At 44.2% G+C, this 20980-nt stretch overlaps 1 protein-coding gene across 1 annotated transcript in view; it reads right to left on the bottom strand.

Moving 5' to 3' along the window:
- Positions 1 to 4384: 4384 nt before the first annotated feature.
- rsph14 (radial spoke head 14 homolog) overlaps positions 4385 to 20980 on the bottom strand; it is a 706085-nt gene continuing 689489 nt past the window's right edge. The window contains exon 6 of the mRNA XM_043716094.1: positions 4385 to 5450. Within this exon, the coding sequence (XP_043572029.1) occupies positions 5212 to 5450 (239 nt within the window). The 3' untranslated portion in view covers positions 4385 to 5211. The remainder of the gene's footprint in view (positions 5451 to 20980) is intronic.

Below are 20980 nucleotides of genomic sequence, written 5' to 3'. Positions count from 1 at the left end.
TAAACCGGATCTAAAAGTTAAAGTTCTAACTGGGAGGAATGCCGATTTTGATGGTCTGAAACAGGAGATACTAAACGAGTATTTTGCTTTCACTGTGGAGAAGAACATGGAAGAATTAGAACGTAGGGAACTAGATGGTGACATCTTGGAAAATGCCCATATTACAGAGGAGGATGTACTGGATGTCTTATAATTCATAAAGGTGAATAAATCCCTGGGACCTGATCAGGTGTACCCTAGAACTCTGTGGGAAGCTAGAGAAGTGATTGCTGGGCCCCTTACTGAGATATTTGTATCATCGATAGTTACTGGTGAGGTGCCGGAAGACTGGAGGTTGGCAAACGTGGTGCCACTGTTTAAGAAGGGGGGTAAAGACAAGCCAGGGAACTATAGACCGGTGAGCCTGACCTCGGTGGTGGGCAAGTTGTTGGAGGGAATCCTGAGGGACAGGATGTACATGTATTTGGAAAGGCAAGGACTGATTTGGGATAGTCAACATGGCTTTGTGCGTGGGAAATCATGTCTCACAAACTTGATTGAGATTTTTGAAGAAGCAACAAAGAGGATTGATGAGGGCAGAATGATGAACGTGATCTCTGGACTTTGGTAAGGCATTCAACAAGGTTCCTCATTGGGAGACTAGTTAGCAAGGTTAGATCTCATGGAATACAGGGAGAACTAGCCATTTGGATACAGAACTGGCTCGAAGGTGATGGTGAGGTTGCTTTTCAGGCTGGGGGCCTGTGACCAGCGGAGTGCCTCAAGGATGGTGCTGGGTCAACTGCTTTTCATTATTTCTGTAAATGATTTGGATGTGAGTATAAGAGGTATAGTTAGTAAGTTTGCAGATGACACCAAACTTACAGGTGTAGTGGACAGCGAAGGTTACCTCAGAATACAATGGAATTTTGATCAGATGGTCCATTGGGTTGAGGCGTGGCAGCTGGAGTTTAATTTCGGTAAATGCAAGGTGCTGCATTTTGGAAAGGCAAATCTTAGCAGGACCTATACACTTGATGGTAAGGTCCTGAGGAGTGTTGCTGAACAAAGAGACCTTGGAGTGCAGGTTCATAGCTCCTTGAAAGTGGAGTCGCAGGTAGCTAGGATAGTGAGGAAGGTGTTTGGTATGCTTTCCTTTATTGGTCAGTGCTTTGAGTATAGGAGTTGGGAGGTTATGTTGTGGCTGTACAAGACATTGGTTAGGATGTCAGAAGGCTGTTGTGAAACTTGAAATGGTTCAAGAAAGATTTACAAGGATGTTGCCAGGATTGGAGGGTTTGAATTATAGGGAGAGACTGAACAGGCTGGGACTGTTTTCCCTGGAGCGTTGGAGGCTGAGGAGTGACCTTATAAAATCATGAGGGGCATGGATAGGGTAAATAGATAAGGTCTTTTTCTAGTGTAGCAGAGTCCAGAACTAGAGAGGATAGGTTTAGGGTGAGAAGGAAAAGATTTAAAAGGGACCCAAGGTGCAACGTTTTCACACAGAGGGTGGTACATGTATGGAACGAGCTGCCAGAGGAAGTGGTGGAGGCTGGTACAATTGCAACATTTAAAAGGAAACTGGATGGGTATATGAATAGGAAGGGTTTAGAGGGATATGGGCCAAGTGCTGGCAAAAGGGACTAGATTAGGAAAGGAATCTGGACGGCAGTGACAAAGTGGACCGAAGGGTCTGTTTCCTTGCTGTATATCTAGTTGACTCTATATGAGCATTCAGATAAAAGAGAGTTGGGTACGAGTGCGTCTTTTTTTATGACAATTACTGTCGTGTTGCAATGTTAAAGATGCTGAAGCCATTTTCCCAGTTACTGAGTGAAACTACGTGTGCAAGATAAGGGAGGGGATAAGGTGGCAGCTGGGTGGGGTGTTAGGTGGGTTGAAGGTGTCAAGAGCCAGGTGAATGTCTGGGTAAGGGGCAGGTGGATGAGGGCAGGTGGGTGAGGGGTATAGAGGCGGGTGAATGTCTGGGTAAGGGGCAGGTGGGTGAGGGGTATAGAGGCGGGTGAATGTCTGGGTAAGGGGCAGGTGGGTGAGGGGTATAGAGGCGGGTGAATGTCTGGGTAAGGGGCAGGTGGGTGAGGGGTATAGAGGCGGGTGAATGTCTGGGTAAGGGGCAGGTGGGTGAGGGGTATAGAGGCGGGTGAATGTCTGGGTAAGGGGCAGGTGGGTGAGGGGTATAGAGGCGGGTGAATGTCTGGGTAAGGGGCAGGTGGGTGAGGGGTATAGAGGCGGGTGAATGTCTGGGTAAGGGGCAGGTGGGTGAGGGGTATAGAGGCGGGTGAATGTCTGGGTAAGGGGCAGGTGGGTGAGGGGTATAGAGGCGGGTGAATGTCTGGGTAAGGGGCAGGTGGGTGAGGGGTATAGAGGCGGGTGAATGTCTGGGTAAGGGGCAGGTGGGTGAGGGGTATAGAGGCGGGTGAATGTCTGGGTAAGGGGCAGGTGGGTGAGGGGTATAGAGGCGGGTGAATGTCTGGGTAAGGGGCAGGTGGGTGAGGGGTATAGAGGCGGGTGAATGTCTGGGTAAGGGGCAGGTGGGTGAGGGGTATAGAGGCGGGTGAATGTCTGGGTAAGGGGCAGGTGGGTGAGGGGTATAGAGGCGGGTGAATGTCTGGGTAAGGGGCAGGTGGGTGAGGGGTATAGAGGCGGGTGAATGTCTGGGTAAGGGGCAGGTGGGTGAGGGGTATAGAGGCGGGTGAATGTCTGGGTAAGGGGCAGGTGGGTGAGGGGTATAGAGGCGGGTGAATGTCTGGGTAAGGGGCAGGTGGGTGAGGGGTATAGAGGCGGGTGAATGTCTGGGTAAGGGGCAGGTGGGTGAGGGGTATAGAGGCGGGTGAATGTCTGGGTAAGGGGCAGGTGGGTGAGGGGTATAGAGGCGGGTGAATGTCTGGGTAAGGGGCAGGTGGGTGAGGGGTATAGAGGCGGGTGAATGTCTGGGTAAGGGGCAGGTGGGTGAGGGGTATAGAGGCGGGTGAATGTCTGGGTAAGGGGCAGGTGGGTGAGGGGTATAGAGGCGGGTGAATGTCTGGGTAAGGGGCAGGTGGGTGAGGGGTATAGAGGCGGGTGAATGTCTGGGTAAGGGGCAGGTGGGTGAGGGGTATAGAGGCGGGTGAATGTCTGGGTAAGGGGCAGGTGGGTGAGGGGTATAGAGGCGGGTGAATGTCTGGGTAAGGGGCAGGTGGGTGAGGGGTATAGAGGCGGGTGAATGTCTGGGTAAGGGGCAGGTGGGTGAGGGGGTATAGAGGCGGGTGAATGTCTGGGTAAGGGGCAGGTGGGTGACGGGGTATAGAGGCGGGTGAATGTCTGGGTAGGTGCTCAGTCCTCCAATATTTCCTGACTAACTATTAAGGTGAGTATGTCAGGAGTTTCTAAGGTCTCCAACACCAGCTCCAAGCTGGAGACATTTTCAGAGGATTTCACATGTTGGATAATTGACCATGTGAAGTTTCGGGCAATTACTGTATAGTCAGCTGCACTGGGGCTTTCAGTACTGAAGACCTGGGTTCCAGAACTTGCTGTATCTCTAGCTGAGTTCTTCCAGTATAGCTACAACACTGGCATCTACCCAACAATGTGAAAAATCGCCCAGGTATGCCCTGGCCAAATTGAAGAGGTTTGGTGATAGTGACTGTCATGACCTCTTCATTTAATTTTCCTACCCTTCCTTTTTCTCTGAAAATCAGCAAGTCTCAAACACCAGCACAGTCTTGTTGCAGTGACTAATGGAGCTGTCTGTATTTATGCCGCCTGATAATGTATTTAGTCCTTCAAGCCTTCATTTTTAAATCTCCATGTTAAATCTGACTTCCAAAAACCAAATCTGTCCTGTTGGTTTATGTCCAAAAATGAAAGCATTGTTCCATTTGGGATTAATTGTGACTCTGTGTAACTGAAGAATAATCATTGAGTTCCAATAAGCTGAGATGAAGACCCAATATATTATTAGCCTCTCTTAAAAATTCTCTTTTGTCCCTGTGCACTGTGTTTTAGTGATATGTTGATACAGACTCCTACACCCACGTATATGCATGGATGTATCTTACATTAGGACAATTCTTGACGGGAGGAAGATTAGTCCTTGATCAGTGCAGGGATGTTGAGCTAATTGTAATGTGCCATTGCTGCCCTCTCTGTCAGCCCTCTGCTATACCTTCAGGTTGCCTGTTTTTAATGACCTTTGTTGCCTAAGTAAGCTGGAGACACCCAAATGCTGTCATGTCTCTTTTCATTTTAAGCTTGTGTATCAGCATATAACACAAATGCAGTCTTTCATTTAAACAATCTCTACAAAAGAAAAGACCATACTGGCTTAAACTAATTCGATCAACACAGTGACAATAATTAGGTAATTAAGAAAATTACACACTTAAAGCCACACAAGTCCTGAGTGATATTTGTAGTTTATTTCAACTTAACAAACTGTGTCCAGTCTACCAGAAAGCCAAATTACCCAGCACAACACTGTCGCATTCATTACACTTGATGTGCACAGAACAGCAACACACTGAGAGATGGGAAATGGGACAGAAGGAACAAGAATGAGAGTGTAAGCATGAGAGGATGAAACAAAGACAAAAAGACACATGGGAAAAACTTGAAAGAGAATTTGGAAAAGGATTGTCCAGAATGACAGGCAGCATTAGAGAGCCTTATTTAAAGAAAAGAAAGCTTTAGAAATTGGTTTAATCAACCAGTTATTGGTAATAAAAGAAAGTTATTATTTTGACAGCTCTGAACAAAGTGGATTGAGAATTCCTGGTGGTCACTGTTTAACAAGGCGAAAGCAGAGCTTCATGACAACTGTATAAGACAGCATTTCAGAGAGAGTGAGGATTGAGAGGAGGAAACCACAACATACCAGCAATGGCAACAGCAAACGAAGACCAGAGCAACAAAGGGCAGAGGCTGGAAGTCTGAAATAATGACTGAAAGTGTTGGGGATGCTCAGCAGATCAAACAGCATCTTTAGGGAGAGGAACAGGATTCATTTTTCAGAACAGTGAGCCTTTGTCACAATGAAGAATTTGCAAAGGTTAATGGGAACCCGACTAAAAAACAACAGGCTGTAATGGACAGGGAATGATTATACGTAGAAGTTATTGTGAACATGATTCAAAATAAAAGAGGGAAAGCAAGGTTAGAAGACGGGGTGTGAGTATATCAGGTCCAAGGTACCCCCAGTGCAGCATAACCACATTTTCACTAATGCACCTAGGGTTTCCAGGTGATGACGTCAATAGCGATCTTGACTGCTCTTCTGACTGCCTCACTGGGGTCCTTCAGTTTGTCCTGTAGGAGCTCCACATGATCCAGCAGGATTTTCCTCCCCTCTGGAGTTTCAGACACTGTTGCGATGGCCTTCATGACATTGAGCCGCACTTTATTTACTGGATCATTCACCAGGAGCAGTAAGGATGGAATGACATTTGCCTTCAGAGCCTCGTATTTCCCTGTGGAAACATAAGAACCCAATCACAGATATTGTCATTCATCATGGTCAGGAAGTGCTCTGAAAAGGCCTTATAGGATCAAAAGCAAACAGAACTAACCCCATAAGAACAACCAGCTGACAATTACATAACATCTAATTTTTGTTTTCAAACTAACACAATAACCTTTAAGGCCCAATAAACCAACCCACTATTTCTCCAACTTTACCTTCTCATTTATCCCACTCCTTGCTCTCTCCAGAAGCACATTCATTAGTAGTTGTGGTTCTGTTCGCCGAGCTGGGAATTTGTCTTCCAGACGTTTTGTCCCCTGTCTAGGTGACATCCTCAGTGCTTGGGAGCCTCCTGTGAAGCGCTTCTGTGTTGTTTCCTCCGGCCTTTATAGTGATTTGTATCTGCCGCTTCCGGTTGTCAGTTCCAGCTGTCCGCTGCAGTGGCCGGTATATTGGGTCCAGGTCGATGTGCTTATTGATTGAATCTGTGGATGAGTGCCATGCCTCTAGGAATTCCCTGGCTGTTCTCTGTTTGGCTTGTCCTATAATAGTAGTGTTGTCCCAGTCGAACTCATGTTGCTTGTCATCTGTGTGTGTGGCTACTAAGGATAGCTGGTCATGTCGTTTCGTGGCTAGTTGGTGTTCATGGAAGCGCTTCACAGGAGGCTCCCAAGCACTGAGGATGTCACCTAGACAGGGGACAAAACGTCTGCAATACAAATTCCCAGCTCGGCGAACAGAACCACAACAACGAGCACCCGAGCTACAAATCTTCTCCCAAACTTTGAATTCACTGGTGGTGTTTGACAGCACAAATACAGGACCACACTGTCTAGAAATTGGTGTTAACAGTATTAATGGATCAGCACTTAATGCCATTGGTATCTCATTCCTCCATGTGTTGGCACAGGTATCATGTTTTCATTTTAAATAAGTGAACCCTTCCACAAAAATACCTGACAGGGAATATTCATCAGTAATATTAACACCAGTCATTTCTAAGTTCAAAGCTTAAAATAAAAAAAACTACCATATGTTATGCAACTAATGCTCCAGGGATTTAAGATTGTGGTGTCAATCTTAAAGGTTTACAATATTACCATTTGAATGCAACTTACCAACTTCTCTGTTCACTAGCCCTGATCATTTCTTATCCATGACATACCTGTGCTGCACAGATTAGACAGTATAAAGGACAAAGCAGCCCACTTGATTGGCACCACATCACAAATATCCATTCCCTCTGTTGCCAAAGCTCCAGAGATGCACTGCAGAAACTCACCAAAGATCCTCAGACAGCAGCTTCCAAACCTATAACCACTTCCTTCTAGAAGGACAAGGGCAGCAAATATATGGGAACATCACCAACTGCAAGTTTCCCCTTCAAACCACTCAACATTCCGGCTTGAAATATATCGTTGTTTCTTCAGTGTCACTGGGTCAAAATCCTTCCTTCCTAACAGCATTGTGGGTCTACGTACAGCACATCTACTGCAGCAGTTAAAGAAGGCAACTCACCACCACTTTCTCATGGGTAGCTGGGCAGAAGCAATAAATGTTTGTCTTGTCAGTGACATCCATATCCCACAAGTCAATAAAAAAATTGTCACATGACATTTCAAAAGCAAATAGCTATCAAATGATTCAACCAGTGAATTCACAGGTAAGTCTTGGTGTGGAATTTATAGCTCACTATCTTCTAGTGTAAATGTTCAATTCATAGAAACCACCCAATTTGCACTGAAACCTGACAGATGGGCAATACCAGCCTTTCCTTGGTTGGCAGGGGTCAGATAGAAAATCCAACTCGCTGCATGTGATGTGGAGCAGAATCCTCGCCCCTTTACTATTTTTCAGTCATCGGGCCCATTTGACAGGCCAGCCGTGCTCATCTCTCAGGATGATGTCACATGAAATGGCAAGTTAACAGTCTGCCCCTTGGTGCACTGTCCATTAAAGAATGGCAGGCAGGACATGGAACTAGGAGTCAGACTAGGACTGTCTGTAGGCATGGCTGGCTGGCAAGTCATTGAGAAAGGTGAGGGAAAGAGGGGTTGAAACACAAGGGAACTTCAACATGGAGCTGTTGCTGAAAGGCTTTGGAGTGCTGACTAAAAATGACAGAGCATTGATATGGAGGAGAAAGCCATGGACCAAAATGTTACATTTTGCTCCAGCTGCTTCATAACTCCCTGTAGGTGTCATAGCCAAGAGCATTCAATAGGGGAGGCATTTTAAAATCCTTCAACACAGCCTCTGCTGCAGAAAGCCCACCTCTGATAAAATCTCCCGGAGGCCAAGTTCCTCAAACTAAATTTTCACATCCCCTTTCCTTCAAAGTCGCATCTGTGGGCCACTCAAACCCACAAACTACATCTCCATTGGAGTATGACACAATCCATTGTGCCAGCACCAGACAACATTTCTTTGCATAATGTCCCATGATAATCTGAATTTATTTTAAATGTGGTACAGAGAGAAAAGCCTCAAATGATTAAAGCTGAGCACATCTGCGTATGTAGCTAATGTCAATTTTGCAATGATGTCAGTTTTGATGAGTAACAGCATTAAATTGTCATTGTGCTTGCTCAGGGTTCAGTTCTGATTCCCTGTGGTGAGACACTACATTAACTCAGCTGAAACATGAGGATTAGATAATAGAAATGACACATTAACAGTCTATTTGGCCCAACCAGCCCATGATTCACTTGAAGCTCCTCTCATTGTTCCTCATCTAAACCTATCATTGTCATCCTTTGCTCCTTTCCTCTTCAAATACCATTCTGGCCTTCCCATGAATACTTCAATACAATTCACTTCAAACACACCTTGTGCTAGAAAACTCCTCATTCTGACAGCTCTGAGAATAAAGAACTTTCTGTTGGATTCATCAACAGATTTCTGGATGGCCATCTTCTATTGTCACTTCTTCTGTGCAATATGGCATTTCTTGGGTGATATTGAGGTGGGTGGGACAAGGTCTTAGTAACCCTGCCACACTTACAATCCCCTGCTTTGTTTGTATGACATGCCTTGGCTGTATGCATTGGAATAAGGTCCATGTGGAGACATTGCATGGCCCTCATTGTCAGAGGCCTCCGTGTCCCACTGTATGGAGGGCCAGCTGCCTTAGCAGGGTGGCTACTGGGACACAAGGGTCACCCTCTGCAGCTGATGACTGAGACAGGGTGTAAATACAATGCATCTCCTGATCCGAAGCTTAATGACTCTTTTCTTCGACCAGAGTCATTAAGGAGCAAATGATAGATCTGCTGGGGATGAGGTTCTGATGCTTGGGGTTAGCTCTGGTGAGGTTTTCAGAAGACACCAGACAGAGTGTACTGCATTATGCTAGCTTGCTGTTTTTGTACAACTTGAGCAGGGCAAACCAAAGACGTGATGGACGCTGAACAGCTGGGAGAGCAGCAGTTGTTTACTGGGGAGGAAGATTCAGACATCAAGCAAGAAGAACATCACCTTCAGCACAGTAGAGTGCTGCAGCATTGGGTGCAACAAACCAGACAAGACTTCACTGAGGGTCGGTTCCCATCGATGTGAGCTAAGCAGTGATCACTCATTGGCTGTACATTTCTTGCTGATCAAAAGGCAAGTCACTGTTCCCTGGGCAAATATAGCTTTTGTTTACTATTTTTTGGATCTCTTTGGCTGTTGCTGAATAAAAATAAATGACTTCAGACATTTACCACATTGAACAATGAGGAGCTGTTATGTTACATGGGGCACCGGGGTAAGACAGAGACATCTGTGAAGAGAAATCAGAGAACTCGCAATTCTGAGAAAGGGTCACCGAACCCGAGTCATTAACTCTGATTTCTCTCCATAGATGCTGCCAGACCTGCTGAGCTTTGCCAGTAACTTCTGTTTGTGTTTCTGATTTACAGCATCCGCAGCTCTTTTACCTGTAATAGGAGTCTGAATATTGCAGTGTTCACATTGATGACAGTTCACAGCATCAAACCTGCCCTGGTTTTGTATTCCAGCATTCACCATGTGTAACTGCACCTCAGTATAAAATTGTTTATTATTAATTAACTCTCCAGACTGTGCAAAAATATAAAATATTCAAGAAGGCAGCATCAACTAGCCTTAATAATTATTCTTGCATGCCGCTGCGACTACCGATTACTGCAGTGCTGTAAATTATTTTGCTTTATATTTTTGCGTGCACTTTCTCTCCTCCCTAAAACTGTCAACTCTTTTCTTAATTTATTCAGCTGGTTCATTCTTAACTCCTTTGTGTGTAATTCCCTGGTGGGTTTTGTGAAATTCTTGGTTTGAAATGACAATGCATGTAGGATAATTATTTCTAATTTCCACCACTTGATCTGCACACAGCAGGGGATCGTGATTTTGTGAGAAAGTGCCATGGTGGTAGTGTCTGTATCTCTGAGTGAGGAGGTCCAGGTTCAAGGCCCACCTGCTCCAGAGGTTTGTAATAACATCTCTGAACAGCTTGTTGATAAAGCATGTCAGAGCAAATCAGCAGTTTGTTTTATATCCCACTGCTTTCCACTTCCATTGGAAATGAGCCTGTTTCTATAAGGGACGGAGGGGAATCAACCTACGAAGCCCAGTAACAAGTCAAACATCAACCACAGAAGCTCAAGCTTGGTCTCACAACCTTTGCTTTCTAAGAGAAAGTGAGGACTGCAGATGCTGGAGATTAGAGTCAAGAGTGTAGTGCTAGAAAATCACAGGAGGTCAGGCAGCATCCGAGGAGCAGGAGAATCAATTTTGCAGGCATTAGCCCTTCATCCTGTTTTCACAAGAGATGTGGGCACATTTGTCAGCTTGGATCAGACAGTCCTTTTCAGTTCTTCTGGCCAACTGGTCAGAATTCTAACTGAGACATGGGCGTAGGATTGGGTGTGCACAGTCATTAAATTTCCACCAAATGATGGTAACTCAAGATGAATCCTTTCCCTCCAGTTTTTAACCTGTCCTTTCAGAGTCGCTCAGAATACTCAGTGCTGGTCTGTGTTTTAATACTTTGGGCTGATTCATTGTGCCTCTCACTCAGGCATTCTGACTTTAATAGAGAGGTTTCTAAAGTGGTGGGAAGTTTGTCAGGGTCAACAAGCTACAGTGAAGAATCCTTGCTCTATGGTAGTTCCAAGCTGTAAACTACAGAGGTGCCTCCCTGCCAAAATGGACAGTGTTTTCAGACCTACTGACAATGTGGCTTCACTGCTGTAAGGTTGATGCCAATTTATGCTTTTCCATCACTTTGATGTTCTTCACTTTGCTCTGTATTTCCCCACTACCAGCTTTCACTGTAGAATGGGAGCAGTCTCTGCAGAGCATGCTTCTGAGAAACAAGTGGCCCAGCAGCAGCACTGTATTCAGGCACAGGATCAGCTTCCTCGATGTGGCAAAGCCTCAGGAAACTCATGCAGCTTAATGCTGACATCTGCAGTACATCAGCACAAGGCTTTCTTACAAGTGGGTCAGGTGGCCAAGCGTTGGCAGTCACCGAAAGGCTGAATCTCTACACCTGCAGCACACTCCAGGAAATGCCAGTGACATTGACAGAACTTCACACTCTGTGGCTCTCAAATGGCTGATGTCCTGCTGCCACTTGAAAGGATTTCACTCCATTAATGTTCAGCTGGTACATGACCACCGGAAGGCTTTGACACATGCCGGTGCAAGGTACCAGGCAGCAACGCTGTTGCCTTTGTTAGGAAGTTGAAGGCGTGTACTGTACCTATAAGAGAGAGTGAATGCTGTTCCAAACTGAGAGGTTACAAACACCTGTGTATATGACTAGGCGGCAGTCCCACAGTGTACTAGAAAATTGAAAACATTTCACATTTGGCTGTGAAATGGATACCAGAGTTTTGATTGCTTTTTTGACAATTAAAATTTAACCAATCAGTTTAAATTATGTCCCAGGATACTCAAACACAATCAAGCTTGAATTTATTGTTTTGTCAACATCGAACCAATGACACGATCAGATGTTGAGGGGTCTATAATGTGGACATTTTGAAAATTGGTCAGACATCAACTGCTGTCAAGACAGAAATACATGGAGAGTGCTCTCCAAGAAATTTGGAAACACTCTCTATCAAATGTAACATTTTCACAGTAAAAAGAAAGAAGACGACCCAGGGAGATCCTCAGTTAGAAGAAGAAAGACACAGAAGACGACAATGGCTGTGTGGTTTTGAAATTAAGTTGATGTAATTCTAATAAGTATCTTATTGGAACAGCATATTGTTATAGAGTTGGAGGCAGATAGTAAGCAGTTAAAAGAAAGGGGGTGGCTTAGAATTGTGAATGGTTGTTTAATGTTCACTCTTAAAGAATAAATTGATGTTATTTTCTTTAAATAGTGGAATTTTGGAGTTCTCTGTCACTCATATTTTAAGAGATTATGAGGTGAGGCAAGCTTTTCTGGGTGTTTGGTTTAATTAACAGAAGGGTTCACCACCGTGTCGTAACACCTTTGTTTTGAACCAGTCACATCTCCCACAGGCACAGGCGCTGCAGGCAGAGGCACTGTTGAAGAGGAGTTTGTAGATCTCATCCATGCTAACTTTCTTGAACAGCATTTTACCAAACTCACAAGAGAACGTGCAATCTTCGATCTGGTCTTTGTAATGAGACAGGTAAAATTAACAATCTCATATTTAAGGATCCTCTCAGAAAGAGCATGATCGAATTTTGGATATAAATGGACGGTGAAATAGTATCATCTAAAACCAGTGCTTTATACTTAAATAACGGAGATTATAATGGGATGAGGAAAGAGTTAGTTAAATTAGACTGGGGAACACAAGTTATATAGTGGAATAGTTGAGGAAGAGTGGAGGACTTTCAAAGAGGTTTTTCACAGTGCTCAAGGAAAGTATATTCTGGTTAAAAGAGAATAGCAAGGGTAGGAAGAGCCAGCCTTGGATAACCAAGGAAGGCATCCAATTAAAAGCTCAGGCTTACAAAGTAGCCAAGACTAATGGGAAACAGGAAGATTGGGAAAACTTTAAAAAGCAACAAAGAACCACAAAGCAAGCAATAAAGAAAGAAAGATAAATTATGAATACAGACTAGTGCAGAATACAAAAACAGGTAGGAAAAGGTTTTATAACTATATAAAAAGGGAAAGGGTGGATAAAGTGGAAGTAGATCCCTTGCAAGATGAGAAAGGAGAATTAATACTGGATAATTCCGAAATGGCCGAGGCTTAGAATAACTGGATTTACTGGAGTTCTTTGAGGATGTAACAAGCGCAGTGGATGGAGGGAAACAGGTGAATGTTGTACATTGGATTTCCAGAAGGCATTCGATAAGGTGCCACATAAAAGACTCATCCATAGGATTAGAATGTATCGAGTTGCTGAGAACATACTAGCATGGATAGAGGACTGGTTAACCAATAGAAAGCAGAGAGTTGGGATAAATGGATGTTTCTCTGGTTGGAGATCAGTGGTGAGCGGGGTGCTGCAGGGGTCGGTGTTGGGCCCACAACTGTTTATGATATATATAAATGATTTGGAAGAGGAGACTGAGTGTAATGTATTCAAGTTTGCTGATGACACTATGAGTGTAATGTATTCAAGTTTGCTGATGACACTAAATTGAGTGGAAACTGTGCAGAGGATGTGGAGAGTCTGCAGAGAGATTTAGATAGGTTAGGTGAGTGGGTAAGAATCTGGCAGATGGAGTACAATGTTGGTAAATGTGAGGTTATCCACTTTGGAAGTAAAAATAGTAGGTCAGAGTATTATTTAACTGGTGAAAGATTGCAGTATGCTGTTATACAGAGGGAATAATGATGGAATAAAAGTGAACATTAGCAAATAGGAGAATGATATACCGGGAGTGGATGTTTGCCTACAGGAGAATGATGTAGAGGGGGAAGGGGGCTGAGAGATAAATGGGGTGTGAGGGGTAGGGCTGGGGTTAAAGGATGTGAGATGGCAATAGGTGGATGCAGATCGGCGGTGATTGTGATAGTCGGTGGGGAAGGTGCAGCTGATAGGTGGGAAGGAAGATGAACAAATAGGACAGGTGAAGTGGGCAGTGCCAAGTTGGAGGGTTGGATCTAGGATGAGGTGAGGGCTGGTGAGATTTGGAAACTGGTGAAGTCCAATGTTGAGGCTGTGTGGTTGAAGGGTCCCAAGGCGGAAGCTGAGGCGTTCTTCCTCCAGTTGGTGGATGGCTTTGATTTGGTGGTGGAGGAGGCCCAGGATTTTCATATTCTCAGGGGAGTGGGAGGGGGAGTTGAAGTGGTTGGCCACAGGTTGGTGGGGTTCTTTGGTGTGTGCAGACCAGACATGTTCCCTGAACCACTCCACGGATTGGCGCCCAGTTTCCCTGATGTACAGGAGACCATATCGAGACCCAACGGATGCAGTAAATGAGGTGAATGGATGCGCAGGAAAATCTCTGCTGGATTTGAAATGATCCTTTGGTGCCTTGGATGGAGGTGAGGGAGGAGGTGTGGATGCAGGTTTTGTACCTCATGCGGCTTGCAAGGGAAGGTGCTGGGTGTAGCGGGTGGGTTAGTTGGTGGAGGGGGAGGCATGGACCTAACGAGTTTCCACCATCCTCATTGACCTCTCACAATCACCTCCCATCTGCATCACCATTCCACTTACCTTCCTCCCCAGCCCCACCCACACCCCTTTTTATCTCTCAGCCCCCTTCCCCCTCCACATCATTCTCCCGTAGGCTAACATCCACTTCCATTGTATCATTCTCCTATTTGCTAATGTTCTCTCTCATTATATCACTACTCTGTCGGCTAATGTACTCGTTAGAGTTTACAAGAATGAGAGGAAACTATTGAAACATACAAGATTTTTCGGGTTGACAAGGTAGGTTTGGAAAAGCTGATTCCCCTTGTAGGACAAGCTCGGACTAGAGGGCACAATCTCAGAGTAAAAGGGTCATCCATTTAAGACAGAGATGAGAAGGAATGTCTTCTCTCATGGGGTTGTGAATCTGTGGAACTCTTTACCACAGCTGGCTGCTGAGCCTGGGTCATTTTGAATGTTCAAGGCTGAAACGGACAGATTTGTAATCAGTAAGGGAATCAAGGGGAAAAAGGCAGGAAAGTGGAGTTGAGGATTAGCAGATTACCATGATCTCATTGAATGGCAGGGCAGACTTGGTGGGCTGAATGGCTTATCTTTGCTCCCACATTACCATGGTAACATTCTCTCCTGTTATAACATTCACCAAAAGTCTAATAGCCACTCATGAGGTAACAGCAACTGGATAATAGAAAGTTGAAATAAAATGTCCGGGTTCATATACATTCTACATAATCACAGAGTGATAGAGATTTACAGCATGGAAACAGACTCTTTGGTTCAACTTGTCCATGCTGACCAGATATCCTAAATTAATCTAGTCCCATTTGCCAGCATTTGGCCCAGATCCCTCTAAATCCTCCTTAAAATGCTGTAATTGTACCAGGCTCCACCACTTCCTCTGGCAGCTCATTCCACACACACACACACCACCCGCTGCGTGAAATAGTTGCCCTTTAGGTCGCTTTTAAATCTTTTCCTTCACCTTACAACCATGTTCTCTAGTTTTGGATTGCCCTACCCTGGGGAAAAGACCTTGTCTATTTACCTTATCCACATCTCTCATGATTTTATAAAGATCAGCCCTCAGTCCCTGACACTACAGGGAAAACACCCCCAGCCGATTCAGCCTCCCCCTGTAGCTCAAATTCTCCAAACTGGGCACCATGCTTTGTAAATCTTTTCTGAACCCTTTCAAGTTTCACAACATCCTTTCACAGCAGGGAGACCAGAACTGCACACAATATTCACCCCGTGCAACTCAAAAAGCCGTTCTTTCTCTTTTCCTATGAATACGATGTGGTGCTACCCCCGAGAGTCAGCACAGGTAAATGCAGGCTGCTTCTTCCCGTGCCCTGACAGCTGACATGCCCTTGGTGGGTGTTCTCTGGGTTTAATGAACCAGACTGCCTCACCTACATTTGAGCAACGACAGATTCAGTCATCGGAGCAGAAAACAGCAACTGAGGCTCTGAATGGTGGAGCCATGGAATGAGAAAGGCCAGTGCTTGGACATAATTCCTATTTCTGCATCCCTTTTCTTCATCTTGCCTCTCTTACTTTTCAAAATTATTTCATGGAATGTGGGAGTCACTGGCAAGGCCAGTATTTACTGCCTATCCTGAATTATTCCCTTGAACTGTGGATGTGCTGGCCCATTTCAGAGGATAGTTAGAAGTCAACCATGTTGCTGTGGGTCTGGAGACATGTGGCCAGAGCAGGCAAGGACTGCAGTTTCCTTCCCAAAAGGGCATTTGTGAAACAGATGAGTTTGTACAATAATCAACGATAGTTTCAGGGTCACCGTCACTGAGTCTAGCTTTCAATTCCAAACTTTTTGTACTTATTGAATTTTTCAATTCCATCAACTACCATGAGGGAAGCATTAGCTTTTATCTCTGGATTACTGTCCAGTGACAGTGCCCCTATACTATCATCTCCTTGTTACCCAAGAGCTTGTGAGCATTTTGCTGCTCTTCAGTGAAACGCTGAATGGCCAGGGTGAGGTTTGTCTCCATTATCTTTAGTAAAATGTACACTAAGTGTACATTGGTCAAGGCAAGTGTGTTTGATTCTGCACAGAAATGTCCACCTCCATGGAAAGAGTGACCATCAGAGCAAAGGCCTGAGCCAATCATGGCACTCATGTTGCATGGGTTTCCTCCCACAATCCAAACATGTGCAGGTTAGCTGAATTAGCCATGCTAATTAGGTGCATTAGTCAGAGAGGAAATGGGTCTAGGTGGGTTACCCTTCGGAGGGTCAGTGTGGACTTGTTGGGTCAAAGGGCCTGTTTCCATGTTGTAGGGAATCTAATCTAATCTTTCTCTTTGGGAGCACTAGATAACATAGGCTTTACACTAAATGCGAAATGCCAATTCCTAGGACATCACAGTAGATCCAAGATATGGGCCATCAGTAATATTCCAGGACTGAAATCTGTAAATTATATACGGAAACTCTTAGGCAAATAAGAAAATTTGTCCGCAACTTAAACAGTCTGGTGTGATGCATAAGGGAACTTTTGAAGAATGGACAGCAATGGATTGGAGTCAGAAACAGACTGCAGCTTTCAAAAAGATTAAAGAGAGCAACTTTCTTACTGATGTGTCAACACATTATAACCCAGACTTATTCACCATAGTGGCATCAAGGCACTATCTACAGGATCAGAGCAATCCTGTTAAAGTGCAAACTGATGGAAGAAGTAAATCTGCATATTTTACGTTGAGAGCTTTGATTGAGACCGAACACAGCTATGCAACCGTAGAGAAGAAGGTGTCAGCAGTTACATGGGGATGTGGCAGGTTTATAGATTACCTCATGGGACTGACAATCCAGGGTCATGATGGACCATAACCTCTTGGCACCGTTACTGTAAACACAAGAAAACTCCAGAAAGCCTCTACACAAAGATTCAGGCTTGGAATGATGAGATACTTTATCAGAGTTTATATTCCAGGCAAAGCACAAGTAATGGCAGATACACTCTCAAGAACAGCAGTAGTACAGAACAAAAGGTGAAGACAACATTCCTCAGTGAGGTGAAAGAAAATCCACACATATTCTGGACCATTAACTTGGTAGAACGAGGGTTTGAAACAGATCTTAAACTCAACAGAAGCAGCTGTTTCGATATTGGCAGACTGCTTGCCGTGGCTGAACTCTGCACCAATGAGATCATGGCAAATAAAATTCCAAGGTAGATCTAATACAGATGTACACAGATATACAAACGTATGGACAAATCACAACAGAAGAGATCTTATTGTTGTACAAGAAGGAGAGTTATTCTATTCGAAGTTCTTGAGAAGATTTGTAGCTCAGGTTGTGGATAGCGTTGTTGGCTTGCTCACTGAGCTGGTAAGTTTGTTTGCAGATGTTTCATCACCATACTAGGTAACACTGATGATATTACCTAGCACGGTGACAAAATGTCTGCAAACAAACTTACCAGCTTAGCAAGTGAGTCAACAACCTCAGTTTTATTCTATGATAATAGCAAGCATTTCACTGGTAGCTGAGGGAAAATGGCGAGAATTTTGTGCAGCTCAAAACTCTGATACTATAGAGACAGTTATTGAGCATTACCTTCAAGTCAGAGTGGTTCCTAATTCCGTCACCCAGTGTCTAGGAGACCTCCATCTCTCCATCATCAATAGCTATGCAGTCAAACCACTCTCCTCCTTCTCCACCTCACTAGGGGTCACTAGACGGTCAATTCCAAAGGGGTCAGTGCTTCGCCCACAATGGCCACTCTTCACATGTGATTCTAGGCCATGTGATTGAGGTCTTGGGAGATCACAGCTCAGCACAGTTTTGGCGAACCCATTGTCAGCTTGGTGCGCCCACTTAATTAATGACACAAAGATCTTTCATAGTTCCTTCAATGTTGATCCTCACTGAAACATGATAACTTAGAGTACAAACCAAACTTAGACTTTGGGACCATTGTGGTCTCTATTACTGCGTAAAACAGGCCTTTGACATCCAGCTATATAAAGCTGATGGAGCCTTGTTATTACATTCGGATCAATCAGAAGTAAATTTGACAGAAATATAAAGGCATGTAAACATGGGAAGAAACAGGAACCTTCATTCTGTTGTACACTGCCTAGGAAACTGTAGCTAGAAATAACACAATTATTAGTCTCTGAGTCCCTTGGCTGTGTCATTCACCCATGCAAATTGTATTTTATTATTTGTAAATTTCAGTCCAAATAGAACTGAGGGTCTCAGTGAAATATTTCATCTTTTTTTCTGCTTTCTGTACATAGCCTTTAATTAGAGCACCTCATGATAATTTGTATCTCCTGTGGTTTATTGCTTCTTCCTTCTTGTATAAATGTATCAAGTATTCAAACTCTTTGACCTGAAGTCAGTCATTCACCCAGGCATGACTTTGAGGGCAGGAAGAGTATATTGATGGTCCCAAAGTTTGGTTTGTACTCTCAGAAGAATTCAGTATTTTTCTGGAGTAATTAGATGTAAACAGTGAGGTCTGCCAGCTATTGATCATAACGCAGAATGTCAGAGGAGGCTGACTATTGGTTGAGCAGAGTGTAGGGCTCCTTTACTTCATTACATCACACTGCATGTGTGTATAACTCTGTTCACTTCCGTTCACAGAATCACTGAATTATTACATTATAGAATGAGCACATGCAGCCCATCATGTCTGCACTCTCCCACTATAGGAGCAATTTACATCGTGCCATTGCCCCAATGTCTCCCTGCAAACCTTCTCAGCCCTCTTTTCAATAACACTCCAATTCCCTCAATCGATCCTGCTCCACCACAATCTCAAGTGATCCTACCCATTAACTGTATTGAACCATTCTCACTTGTGCCACCTTTGCTTCTTTTGCCAATGATTTTAAATCTGTGCCCTTGCATTCTAGATCCTTCCACCAATGGGAACAGTTTCTCGCTGTCTACTCCTTTGATCATACTAATGGAATCTCTGAGAAAAGGGAGAAAGAGTTGGCTGGAGATATTGTGGGGTGATTAGGCCCCAGCTCTGATCTTCCATGTACCTCTCCTATTGAAATAACGTCCTGAACAAGGTGAAGAGGAACATTACATGTTTCCAAAGCAATACACTACTTCCCGGTGCAAACCGGAATCTTGGTTTAAAAAAACAATGCCTGTCATCAATGAACATAATTCGGATTGTGTGCTACTGGATAACGCCGACAACTGGTACTTATGTAGTTCCTTTAAAAAGGAATGAAAGACTTGCATTTATGTAGCCCTTTTCACCTACACCGCCTGATGTCTCACAGTGGTCACAGCCAATGATGTGCTTCTTTGGAGTGCAGTCATGACTGTAATGTAATAAAAGTGGCAGTGAGTTTGTGCTCAGCAACTCCCACAAACAGCAATGAAATAATGATGAGATAATCTGTTTCACTGTTGTAATGTTGATTGAAGAAGAAATATTGGCTCCTCTTCAAAATAAAGAATTCACCCAAACAACCATGTACTGTATACCATTTGTCATAGATATGAATTTGTTGTTTGACATGATATCTTCAGTATCTGAGTTGATCTTCTGTTTGTTAAGTGGTTGATGACATGCAGCTCGGATATCTCATCTATTTCTTCATAGGACTTGACTATTAGTCATTACAATGTCAAATGACTGAGGCTGGACACAATGAGAAAGCATCTTTCTATAAACCCATGTATTTGTCCAGGAGTCTCAAACCTGTACAGTTCATCATGGTTGTGGTTGGAATAACTGTCTGCATATTCTTTCATCATACTCTTTGGTCATGCTCTTTGATCATGGTCTTGTAAAATTTTCTTCCTTCCCTCCACCAATGTATCATGCAAATTTGGTTGGATGGTAGGAGTGTGGAATGTAGGAATTATGTTCAAAGTTTGTGGGAAGATTTGTAGCTCGGGTGCTCGTTATTGTGGTTCTGTTCGCCGAGCTGGAAGTTTTTGTTGCAAACTTTTCGTCCCCTGGCTAGGCGACATCATCAGTGCTTGGGAGCCTCCTGCGAAGCGCTTCTTTGATGTTTCCTCCGGTGTTTATAGCGGTCTGTCCCTGCCGCTTCCGGTTGTCAGTTCCAGCTGTCCGCTGTAGTGGTTGGTATATTGGGTCCAGGTCGATGTGTTTGTTGATGGAGTTTGTGGATGAATGCCATGCCTCTAGGAATTCCCTGGCTGTCCTCTGTCTGGCTTGCCCTATGATAGTAGTGTTGTCCCAGTCGAATTCATGTTGCTTGTTGTCAGTGTGTGTGGCTACTAAGGATAGCTGGTCGTGTCGTTTCGTGGCTAGTTGATGGTCATGTATGCGGATTGTTAGCGGTCTTCCTGTTTGTCCTATATAGTGTTTAATGCAGTCCTTGCATGGAATTTTGTACACTACATTCGTCTTGCTCATGTTGGGTATCGGGTCCTTCGTTCTGGTGAGTTCACCAACTCACTGTAACTATCGAAATGCTTAACAAAATTATAGATGTATTAACTACTACTAATTAACTGTCCAACTATAATAACATGCCATAAACACACCCTTTGCGAAAGCAAATTCAGTAAAACAGATTGTCTCACATGCAATTCCAGTAGCAGGAAGGGAACCCCAGCTTTCAGCTGTAACAGAGACAGGAATAAGAGCTTCCATATCCAGTTTCAAGTCCCCAGCAATTGCTGAAAACTGAAACTGAAAATCCTGGTTCTGTAGGAGCTTGAACCCATCCATTCATAAGACAATAAGACCATAAGACATAGAAGTGGAAGTAAGGCTATTCGGCCCATCAAGTCCACTCTGCCATTTAATCATGGCTGATGGGCATTTCAACTCCACTTACCCGCATTCTTCCCGTAGCCCTTAATTCCTTGTGACATCAAGAATTTATCAATCTCTGCCTTGAAGACATTTAGCATCCCGGCCTCCACTGCACTCCGTGGCAATGAATTCCACAGGCCCACCACTCTCTGGCTGAAGAAATGTCTCCGCATTTCT

Source organism: Chiloscyllium plagiosum, chromosome 25 (genome assembly GCF_004010195.1).
Source record: "Chiloscyllium plagiosum isolate BGI_BamShark_2017 chromosome 25, ASM401019v2, whole genome shotgun sequence".
In the NCBI taxonomy this organism is placed as follows: domain Eukaryota; kingdom Metazoa; phylum Chordata; class Chondrichthyes; order Orectolobiformes; family Hemiscylliidae; genus Chiloscyllium; species Chiloscyllium plagiosum.
Note: the sequence above shows the minus strand (reverse complement) of the source record. Positions and strands in the feature narration are given on the sequence as shown.